Source organism: Ictalurus furcatus, chromosome 26, assembly GCF_023375685.1.
Source record: "Ictalurus furcatus strain D&B chromosome 26, Billie_1.0, whole genome shotgun sequence".
Lineage (NCBI taxonomy): Eukaryota > Metazoa > Chordata > Actinopteri > Siluriformes > Ictaluridae > Ictalurus > Ictalurus furcatus.
In genome coordinates, this window is record NC_071280.1 from 20,319,470 (window position 1) to 20,331,856 (window position 12,387).

Consider the following 12,387-nt stretch of genomic DNA (forward strand, 5'->3'; position numbering starts at 1 on the left):
TACATGAGTGCCAATAGAGACTGACAAATTCCTCCTCTCATTCCTCCTCTTATTCCTCCTCTCATTCCTCCTCTCATTCTCATTCCTCCTCTCATTCCTCCTCTTATTCTCATTCCTCCTCTCATTCTCATTCTTCCCCTCATTCCTCCTCTCATTCTCATTCCTCCTCTCATTCCTCCTCTCATTCTCATTCCTCCTCTCATTCTCATTCCTCCTCTCATTCCTCCTCTCATTCTCATTCCTCCTCTTATTCCTCCCCTCATTCCTCCTCTCATTCTCATTCCTCCTCTCATTCCTCCTCTCATTCCTCCTCTCATTCCTCCTCTCATTCTCATTCCTCCTCTCATTCTCATTACTCCTCTCATTCCTCCTCTCATTCTCAATCCTCCTCTCATTCTCATTCCTCATCTCATTCCTCAGCTTAATAAAGTTGAGGAATGTGTACAGGACATTAGACGCTGGATGTTTATTAACTTCCTCTTAATTAATTCTGATAAGACAGAAGAACTTGCACTAGGACCGCGTGTAGCTAGAAGTAATCTTTCTGATCTCACAGTAACTCTGGATGTTCTTTCTGTTTCATCATGTGCAGCAGTAAAAGACCTTGGAGTGATTATTGACTCCAGTCTATCATTTGATGCTCATGTAGATAATATTACTAGGATAGTCTTCTTTCATCTCAGAAATATTTCTAAGATAAGAAATATATTGTCACTACATGATGCAGAAATACTAGTTCATGCTTTCGTCACCTCTAGACTAGATTACTGTAATGCCTTACTGTCTGGATGTTCCAGTAGGAGCAGAAACAAACTCCAGTTAGTCCAGAATGCAGCTGCTAGAGTCCTAACTAGAACCAGAAGATACGACCACATCACCCCGATCTTATCCACACTGCACTGGCTCCCAGTGAAATCTCACACTGATTATATTATTATTAATACTACTATTGACCTATAAAGCACTGAATGTTCTCGCTCCACAGTACCTGAGAGAACTTTTGATCTTTTATGATCCGCCACGCCTACTTCCATCAAAAGGTGCAGGATATTTGTTGGTACCTGGAATAGTGAATTCTACATCAGGGGGAAGAGCTTTCTCTTATAGAGCCCCACAGTTATGGAACAGTCTTCCAATTAGTGTTCGGGACTCAGACTCAGTCTCAGTGTTTAAGTCTAGGCTTAAAACGTATTTGTTTACTCAAGCTTGTTCTGAATAGTTTTTTTCTTAGGTATAAAGTGTTGTGGTGAACTGGGATGTTTGGGTGTTGTCTCCCCCCCCCCCCCCAACACACTTTAACCCAGGTGTGTTGATGGTGGAGTGTCTGGCCGCATTGTGTCCCAGCCCTCATGTCTGATTTACCTTCTGTTTCTCCCTTTTAGTTATGATGTCATAGCTAGTCTTGCCGGAGTCCCTGCTTTCAGTCTCGCACAGTACACTGTCCTTAACCATTACAGGACAATAACCATATCTAATAATCTCTCTCTCTCTCTCCCTCTCTCTCTCTCTCTCTCTCTCTCGCTACACATGATATTCCTCAGATGCCAGTGATCCTGACCCCTTCTGCTCTCCAGACCTGCCTGATCCATCCTGATGTTCTACTTCTGGTTGGAGTTCTCATCAGTTGGAGGTCACATGCTGCTGCTGAGGATGTCCCACATGGTGCAGACTAAAGATCACTGAGATTACTGAGGACGGTTCCACTTAAACACCATAAAGATGCTTTGGTCCTCAGTTCATATGAACAGTTATGCTATGATGGTTTTAGCACTACAATTACCACAAACAGTTCTGCACTCGAGTCTCCGTCAGTGATCAGTGGAGAAGTTCAACACAACAGACTTCCTGTAGAAACTGTAATGAATTTCCTGCTTACACAACTGCACTATTTCAGCATGTAGTATTAGCACATTTATAGAAGGGGTGTATTTATTTATAATCGCACTATCCGGTGTCACCCACATGAGGACAGGTTCCCTTTTGAGTCTGGTTCCTCTCAAGATTTCTTCCTCATATCGTCTCAGGGAGTTCCCTTTCAAAGGGAACTTCACGTTGCGTTAGCTGAACGCTGTGGGAAGCGCCCTCGTGCATGACCGGTATCTGAAGCTTGTGTAACATCATGCCTATTTATAGCCATCTTTATTAAAATTAAAATTAAATTAAAATTTTAATGATTTACATGATGTGCCAATTAATTAATCGCAATTAATCGCACATCAATTTCGGGTGAGAAATTACCCCCCAAAGTATCATTTAAAGTCATTATTGTGTTAGATGAGAACAGCATTGTATAAACATTGCAAAAAGAAAATCTCGCGCCTGGTGAATGGGACTGGTGCTGCATGCATGTTGGCATCTTCAGCGTCGCCATCATAAATGTAATAATTACCCGCTGTAGAGCTGGACTTTATCTCCGTATTAAGTGAGAGGGGCGTCCCCTGCTCAAGTGTCGGACACTAATGTGGAAGTCATCAGTCACTGACAGACACAGAGCTATTTCAGCTTGACTGACTCTCTGATCAAAGTAAACATTAATCTGCTCATCCATGATGCTGTGGGATTGCGCAAGATTTTGTTGCCTTTGAGTACACTGAAAAAAGTCGTAATTACAAGAAAATGTCTTTTGTTATGTCGAAATCATGAGAAAACAAGAAAGAAAAAAAGAGAACGCATGGCCACTTAGGGCTCTTGTAGCAATCCATTTAGCTTTTGCATTTGTTAGTGTTTCCGATGTAGATTTAATAATTGTGTGTTGCTGCTCTCGGTCAGTGTGGTTTGGCGGAGCGTGTTGACTGTAGCAGCTGGGGTTGTGTTAACTGCAGAGCTTGCAATAACATGCTTTGAGATCAGGTGGTGTTTCAGACTAGAAATGAATTGATATGCAAATTCTTTATTGCAGACAGTGCAAAAGACTTTGGTCTTATCAGTGCTTCCATCTGGATTCGTTTTGAATTAAAAATTTCCCTTCAGAGGCCCAAGCAGAGTTTGGTCGTTGCCTTGCGTCATGCTTGTCACTAAGCAACTACATGTAATGTAAGATGACGTACAGGTCCGTGGCGGGCCGGATGTTGTATTTTCCATAATTATTTACACTAAATTAATGCGTTGAATCGACAGCCCTAATAAAATTTAATTAAATTGAATTGAAATTCCATTAATGTAAATGTAATGAAAGCTCTGATAGTGGATGTGTATAGATAAATTCTGAGGTGTGTTTCCTGTTTCCTGTTCAGTCTTGTTTGTGTCTCTTGCTCGTGTTTTAGTTTTGATCATGGATTATCCCTGTGTGATGTTACCTGCCTGTTCTCTGGAATATTGATGATGATTATTGGATTTTCCCTATTACAAAACATACTGAGTATATACTCTCTCTCTCTCTCTCTCTCTCTCTCTCTCTCACACACACACACACACACACACACACACACACACACACAAAACTATTTTAAAGTGTTTTTATTACCCTCGATGCCATAGATCTTATTTTGCAGTTTATCCAGAAGTCCATTTAGTCCATTGTAGTTTTGAATCATGAAGGTGTTGTTCACTGTCGGCTCTGAGGCGAGTTTCTTCAGATTCTCTAATTGGACACCATTCCCCACCTAATGATCAAAAACAACTTCATTACAGCACTGGATCAGTCAGGAGGAGGAGAGATGATGGACTGATGAATGAGAGCTGAGTGACGGATGATGGAGATGATGGATGGATGATGGAGATGACGGAGATGATGGATGGATGATGGAGATGATGGATGGATGATGGAGATGATGAAGATGGATGATGGAGATGATGGATGGATGATGGAGATGGATGATGGAGATGATGGAGATGATGAAGATGGATGATGGAGATGATGGAGATGGATGATAGAGATGATGGAGATGGATGATGAAGATGGATGATGGAGATGATGGAGATGGATGATGAAGATGATGGATGGATGGATGGAAGAGTGGTGTGTTTGTGCATTAGTGAACTCACCCCGATAATAAAGCGAGCGATGTTGAGTTCCTCACAGCGCCGTATCTCGTTGTGTTCTATATCAGAAGGACTTCCGTCTGTGATGATGACCAGGGCTTTAGTAGCCTCAGGATCCGCACCGGACTCCGCATTATTAAACAGATTCTTACTGGAAAATAAACACACACCAAAACTCCACATCACCATTCTCACTAAATTCTCTACAAACAGAAATTCTGAATAAACTACATTAAGCAGGTCAGGCTGGATTAACTCATCATCAAACACTGTATGTTTACTTATATACAGTTTCCTCCACTAATATTGGCACTTTGTTATTGTTTAACCTTTTGATCTTTTGTTCAAAACAATTCACAAAAACACTCTGCTCTCATGGATATCAACAATTGCAAACACAACACAGGTTTATATATAAAAATCTTTGTTAAATATAAGTGTGCAACAACTACTGGCACCCTTTTAGTCAGCACTTTGTGCTACCTCCCTTTGCCAAGATAACAGCCCTGAGTCTTCTCCTATAATGCCTGATGAGGTTGGAGAATACGTGGCGAGGGATCTGAGACCGTTCTTCCATACAGTTCTTTGTTAAAGAACGTTGTTTTTAGTCTGTTTATTATCAGCTATACATTACAGTATGTGGAGTGTCCACCATACAAGTACCTGTGTATAAGCTGTTACTATAGAAACAATAACATACAGTAGAATAAGCACATTACACCTGATGTTTATGTTACAGCTGAAACTACTGTCTGAGCCATGCTGTTATACAAAATTAATTCACCTTCTGAACAATAAATATTTATAGCTGTGGCAGCGGGGGCGTGGTCGAGCGTCAGCTGTGGACGGAGAGGAGGCGGGTTGAACCGGCAGGTAACGCGTGATGATTCTCACCTGTGTCTTATTACAGTCAGTCTACTTATTTGTCTCTTTGTGCTTTCAGTGTCTCCCGTAACCAGAGAGCGAGCGAGCGAGCGAGCGAGCGCGAGAGCGCGTGTGAAAGCGATGCACACACTACACACATGCACACACCGAGGAGTGTGAACTTGACCGAGCGAGAGCAAGAGAGAGCGTGACAGCGAGAGAGCTGGTGAAGGTTGTGAGACATGCATACACACACACACACACACACACACACACACCAATACACGTGCCAGTGGAGTGAAAGCTGCAAGTCCGGGACAGACCATTTTTCTGTTGAGTTGTTTTGTTTTGCTGAGTTTTTGGAAGTGTGATGAAAAGCATGGACTGAATAAACGAGAGCCGGTTTACGGTTACATCGTAACCGCAACGGTGTTACATCACCCTTCCTTTTAATGACACTTTTTAACCGTTTGGGAACTGAGGATAATAATTGTTGCAGTTTTGCAAGTGGAATTTTTGCCCATTCTTGCTTGTGTGGTCCAGTGATAACATAGAGGAGTTAAAAGGACGCTTCCACTGTACGGACTGGGACATTTTCTTCCTGGATGCAAATATCAATAGTGCTACAGACTCAATTACTGCCAATATTTCTTTTTGTGTAAACTTAATTATACCTCAGAAAACTGTTAAGAGATATCTGAACGATAAAACATGCATCACAAAGGACATTAAAGAATGCATCAAGAAGAAAAAAAGGCATAGAGATCAGGAGATATGACTGTAGGTAAGACGGCACAGAAGGATCTTAATAAGCAATTAAGGCAGCGCGGATACGGTACAAGGAACCGGCAGAGCAGGATCTGTTCAAATCTGACACTAAGAAACTGTGGCACTCGATTCGGGACATGACTCACATGATCTCCAAAAGGAAGCCCCCTAGTTGCCAATAATGGAATTGCAAGAACTAATGAACGGAATGATTTTTATTTATGATTTGAAACTGACACTTTTAAGGAATTTGGTGAAGTTTTAGATAAAGAAGCCTGTGAGGATAGAATGTTAATTGATCCATGCTCTTTACCGAAGTTTTTAAAACATTACAAGCTAACAAAGCAGAAGGACCTGATAACTTTTTTCAACTTTTCTTTTAAGGACATTTGCGGAAGAACTAACACCAGCCTGGCATCGTGTTTTCCAGCTTTCTATAGACACATACACAGTGCCAGAGCTTTAGAAAAAAATCCATCATAATTCCAGTTCCAAGAAGTCTTGTCCCCAAGTAATTAATGATTACAGGCCAGTAGCCTGGACTTCATATGTTATGAATCATTGGAAAGGATTATAACAGAGGAGCTACGTAGGCAGATGGAGCCTTTTTTAGATCTGTACCAGTTTGCTTACAGAACAAGTCGTAGTACTAATGATGCCATCTCTACCATTACACATTTGGCACTGAAGCATTAGAAAGTCCTGCTGCATATGTTAGATAGCTTCTTATTTATTTTAGTTCTACTTTAACACTATTCCTTCACATATTCTGCTGGAAAGATTTGTCCAGTTGAAGCTGAATCCCTTTTTGGTTGAATGGTACTACTATTTTTTGTCAAATAGGACTCAAGTTAAATTTAATTCAGTACTCTCAGACATAGCAGTGATTAGCACAGGTGTGCCACGGCCCTGTGTTAGTGTTAGTTCACCCTTCTTGTTCACCGTGTATACAAATGATTGTGTTAGTTCTATACATAATCAGTTTACAGTGAAATTTTCAGATGATACGATTATCGTTAGCCTAATGACAAGGAACTTTACCGTTAACAACTACAAAGCTGGTGTGGACAGGTATGTAGGTTGGTGTGATGATCATCACTTGAAGATTAACACTGTGATAGGAAATTATACTAGATCCTAGAGAAGTTGGGGAGTGGAGTCCTGTCAGTATACATGGCCATGACATCAAACAGGTCTCTTCCTACAAATACTCAGGGCTCTCTATCGACAGTGATCTGAGTCGGCATACACAAGTGACAAGTGTCTGTGCAAGAATCCACCACGTCTACGTTTTCATAAAGACTGAGGGTATTTGGTGTTACTAGTAAGATTATTCTTTTTTATAGAGCTATTATTGAGTCTGTATTACATTACACTTCTTCAGCGTTTCAGGAGACTTGACAAATCACAGATTTTTGTTTTTACTGCATTTTAGAAAAAATCCCAACTTTTATGGAAATGGGGTTAGTAGATATACTCACAGGGCGAAGCGGATGGCTGTGTATGTGTTTGTGAGAGATTTCATGTGTTCTTCTGCATCAAGTTTCTTCTTCGCCGTGCCGGTAACATAATCTTTAAAGGTGAAAATTGTCCTGACTTCTTTAGAAAACTGAACAGCAGCAAACTACACACACACACACACACACACACACACACACACACACACACACAAACAGAACTATATCAAGAATATTTAACATACAGTATTATAAACAGTTGTGTTAACTGCTCCTGTTTATAATTTTTATCTCATTTTTTCTTCCATGTATTTGTTCATGTTTTGCTGCCAAAATGTGTTTGATTTGTTGAGAGACATGTATACTGGTCACAAAGTAGAACCTATCATAAAAACTGCACCACAAAAGCCACCAGAATAGTGTCTGACCCCTCTCATCCCTCCCATAAACTCTTCATCCCTCTGGCAGAAGATACCAAAGTGTCCTGACCACCTGATCCTGGAGCAGCTTCTGTTCCCACAGACTGTCAGGATCCTCAATAATAAACTGTGTCCCACAGGCCTCCCTCAGAATTAACAGACACCTCCCCCATCATCACTAAGCACCTCGCCTCCTTATCTTCTTCTTTTTCATTACTATAGCACATTCATAAATACACGCTCATTAATATCATGCACTGTTCACCTATACCACTAATACCTGTCATACAGGTGCAGCCCTATAGTGAGGGACTTCTGTGCTGCTAGTAACAGTGTTGATAACCTTTACTCATCACACAATGATCCACTCACTGTGCTGCTGATTACTGTACATGTATGTTTATGTACATACTATAGTTCACATTCTTAAAAAAATTCACCTCAATGTGAAGAGTTCACTTTCTATCAAAAAGTCAAAAATAGACAATTTTGTGGAGGATTAGTGGCGTACTGATTACATCTGTTACAGGAAGGACACTAAACATCTCCTGAGGTGATGCATGAGGAGGGATTAACACTTATGCATGTGATTTCACTGTTCACCTCAGGAGATGTTTATTGTCTCTCCTGTTAGAGACGTAATCAACTGAACACCAGCGACACTGAGAGGAGATCTGAAGGAAGAAGAAAATATCAGGATCACAATCAAAAGACTGAAGGGAAAACAGTCCTAGTGTGTGCAGTGTGTGGTGGGGTGTTGTGTAGTGTTGAGTTGTGTTGTGTGGAATTGTGTGGTGCTGCAGTGGGTTGTGTAGTGTGTGTGGTGGGGTGTTGTGTGGTGTGTGTGGTGGGGTGTTGTGTGGTGCTGCAGTGGGTTGTGTGGTGTTGTGTTGTGTGGAATTGTGTGTTCACCTCGATAGATGAGTTTTTGAGTGTTGTCACAATGTCCCATATGAATTTTTTATTCATATCGAACTCGGACATTTGCATGCTGCTGGAGCCGTCGACAAGGAACACCAGATTCACTTTGCTCTTCGTGCACTCTGTGAAGAAACAACACAATAACTAGATATATAGGTATTTATTAGTTGTGTAACAGTGTTCATGTCTCAGGGTTTAACAATGTTTATGTTTCATGGTGTAACAGTTTTAAAGTGCAGAGTTATCACTGATTTACCCTGAGCATGGTGACTGTGAGAGTGAAGAACACTCGTACCTTGGAAAGCGGCAGTGATGTTGGTGACGGTGTTCAGCCTGCTGTTGAACTGGTAACAGATTCCGTTCAGATATGAGTTTCCATCACACTCATGAGTGAAACTCGGACTGCAACTCTACATCACCACCAAAACAACAATTTTACAAATTAATACCCTTCTTTCTACAGGGCTCTTCTTTAAGAGAGACACGAGGGGCGCACTGATTGAACTAAATCCTCTGATGAATCTCCTGTAGAAATTTGAATCTATGAAATAGAGTTTTTGCAGTTCCATAACTGTAGTAATTATAGCAGAACATTCCTGGATAGCAGAGAACTTTGTTTGATCCACAGTTACTCCATTCTGGTTAACAGTATATCCAAGGAATGACATGTAGGTTACATGAGGTTAATGAGGCACTGAACTGATGGCATGATGTAGTATTCAAAGTGGCAATTTTCAAACTCCTCCTTGAAGTTCTGATAAATAGTGTGAAGGTCAAATTTGAAATCTCTTCCAAGACCTTTATATGAGGTGGATGCAATGGTGACACTGGGCACTTTGAGGCAGGTGGCATAACACTGAGATGACCAACAGAGTATCTTCTTATCTGACCAGGAGATATGAGGGTTGTGTCATCAATGGGAGTCCAGGATTAATGGGCTATTCAGCTGTGGTAGGTAACAGGAATGATATTCTCATGAGCAGATGTTGATCCTCTCCATGTCATATGACCTCTGGGGAATGATCAAAAATCCTTTGGAAGAGGTTGATGAAATGATCATATGAGAAAATCTGTTCCACTTGTTGTGATCAGAAGGCCATTGCCCAGGTGAGTGTTTTGTCTATCTAGAAGGTTAATGAATTGCGGGAGCTTGTTTTGTAAGTGCCCTCCTGAAAATAGAAACCAGGGTGTGGAAGTGATGCTCAAACACAGGAGAATTTGCAACAAATACGCTGTCATGGAGTCTTCACCTCTAACCAAGAATATCAAGTCCCTATACCAGGTCTATCAGCAGTTCAGCCTCAACCTGTGCTCAAGGCCCTGGTGGGAGCACAGGCTAAAGACTTACAGGCATTTCTGGAGGCTGTTACAGCCTGCCAGTACTCCAGCCAACCCCACCATGCCAGCAGCCACACTCACGCTTACCGAGATGATGACATGGATCTGAGGCATTCATTGAACTCTTGAGTGCCACAGTAGCATGGCTGTTGCCCAAGTTACAGTGGGTCATTTGCTCCCCCTGCTGGCCCAGTTGGCTGCACAGCAGCTCCCAGTAAAAAATCAGCTGGAGTACCAGAAGTTGAAGGTGATCGTCCAATGAGTTTGTTCAACAGTTTCTTGATGCCTGTCACAGGTTGCTTACTGAGCAACTCACTGCTGCTTACTGAGGGGCATGACCTCAATGACATTGTGGACCAGTTGATGCTGAAACAGTTCTCTCTCATTCTCTTTCTCTCTCTCTCATTCTCTCTCTCTCTCTCTCTCTCTCTCTCTCTCTCTCTCTTCAATTGCTGCTCCTCAGAAACAGGGACTGTTCCCTCCTAGACTTCTTCCCATGGACCATGCTATAATCGACCTCTCTCCATCTCCAGTCCTGCCTTCCCCTCCTATTCCCCCTCTCTCTCACTCTCCACACAGGTTGAGAAGGGTTAAGAAATAAATACACATGTTGGTGCTGTGGAGAGCCCAAACATTTCCAGAACCAATGTCCAATCATGAAAGTGGAAATATTTGTCTGGCTCCCTGATATTCTTGCTTCCCTTGTCATGCTCGGACATACTGCATACCTGTATTCACGGGTGTACACATAATGCTTTAGTGCATGTTCAAGGCAGGGCATTTGGAAAAGGCACATCAGGTGAAGGTGAGATGTGGGGAATGGTTAAGCTGGCAAGCTGCCACTGCTGGGCACTCAAGCAAGGCCCTTAACCCTCAGCGGTTATTCCTCAACTCACCCATCCACTCATTTTGGCAGCTGACTGCTTTTTCATTTGGCTCATAAGAAAACTATGGCTGGGTATTTTGGACAGAACAAGACACTATTTTCCTGTCCACAAGTCGTGTGCAGCATGCCATGAATGTTAGTTATGTGAATCTTATGGTTGCTCCAAAAGCACCATTGTGCCCAGTTTCATGAATCATGTTCCTCTGTGAAAGAACTGGTATGGACCATGTCAGCAATTAGAACAGACTGTATGAGGGCATTGCTTTATGTTTGTTCCAGTGGATTGATGTACATGATACCTGGAAGCCGTACCTCAACACACAGATTTGTGGAGGAGCTCTTCAATTAATTTCAATTCAATTTTGCTTATATACCAACTGTAGAGCTTTACAGAAAAGCATGTATGGATTTAGATTTACAGTTGCAATCAGAATGATTCACCCCCGATTGCAAATCAGGTTTATTGTCAAAAATTTACAGACTTTCAGCTGTTTGCAGTGAACAAATCAAACAAAAGCAATTGAAATAGTTCACCACAACGAATGCTTCAAGTGGTTTCCCCAAATTCAACTGAAAATTCAACTTATAATGACTTCTCCAGTCTCAAAATTATTCACCCGCTTCATGGCAATCATCTTTAGTACTTAGGAGAGAACCTTTTGCTGTTATGACCTGCTGCAAACGAGATGCAGAGCTTCTGCAGTGTTCCTGAGGAATCTTCTCCCATTCCTCATGAGCACTGGCCTCCAGTTCAGTAATATTCTTGGGTTTGCGTACTGCAACCACCTTCAAATCCCACCAGAGATTTCCTATGGGGTTCAAGTCAGGTGACTGTGATGGTCCTGTAGAATCTTCCAGAACTTCTTCTGCAACCAAGCCTTGGTGGAATTTGAGGTATGCTTGGATTCACTGTCTAAGGCTGGTGCCAAGATGTCTGAACCTAGAGAGAACTACTCTCTGAGGACAAAGGACTACTTCGAGAATGAACACTCAATATTTCTCCCACAGAATTAGCATCCACACCTGAGATAGAACATCATGCTGAGTGGAGCCTGAAAGATCCTCACTTCCTCTCTCCCCACACCCTTCTCTTTCTCTGTATTGAGATCACCTTAAACACACCCAAGGTCTATATGCATTGCATAACATGTTTTAATGCAAATAAGATGTCGACTATACATGTTTACTATATTATACAAAACGTCTCAGTGCAACTGGAAAATATGTTCTCATTCCCTCAACAGCAGTTCAAATAAAAATATTACATGCCGTTAAAGGTATACCCTCCCAGAGTCCCTCACTCAAATTACCTCCTGGATGTAAATAAGGTACCTCCTTCCACAGACATCAAATTATAATCACAAACAACACCTTTTGGTGGACCCACGGAGCATCTGGGTATTTAAGGGAGAGCTGGCCAAAGATTGGGGGAATCTGTAGACAGATCTCCCACACGATCACTGTGTGTAGTTTTTCTATACCAGGTATGTAAGTATTGTCTCTCTTATGTTGTATTATTATGTTTTGAATTTGATTGGAATGTAATATTGCATGTAATTCTTTCTTATTATTATCAACAGTAATATTGGATTTGGATGTTTTCATACCTGGTTAAATAAATTATTAGACTTGATTATATTGTGAATTATTCTGAAATTATTGTTTCTAGTAGATTATGGTAAGTCCTTGTAACAGCAAATCTGCGACCAGGTTAGTACAGGCTAAAATTCAGGTTAGTACAGGGTAACAATTT

The 12,387-nt window shown here is 41.5% G+C and overlaps 1 protein-coding gene across 1 annotated transcript in view; it reads right to left on the minus strand.

Moving 5' to 3' along the window:
• Positions 1 to 12,387, minus strand: part of LOC128601868 (integrin alpha-M-like) — a 50,706-nt gene that overhangs the window by 32,973 nt on the left and 5,346 nt on the right. Inside the window, exons 5-9 of the mRNA XM_053615280.1 lie at positions 8,706 to 8,820; positions 8,402 to 8,532; positions 7,095 to 7,237; positions 3,985 to 4,132; positions 3,464 to 3,602 (exon numbers count right to left, since the gene is read on the minus strand). Coding sequence (XP_053471255.1) covers positions 3,464 to 3,602; positions 3,985 to 4,132; positions 7,095 to 7,237; positions 8,402 to 8,532; positions 8,706 to 8,820 — 676 coding nt within the window. The remainder of the gene's footprint in view (positions 1 to 3,463; positions 3,603 to 3,984; positions 4,133 to 7,094; positions 7,238 to 8,401; positions 8,533 to 8,705; positions 8,821 to 12,387) is intronic.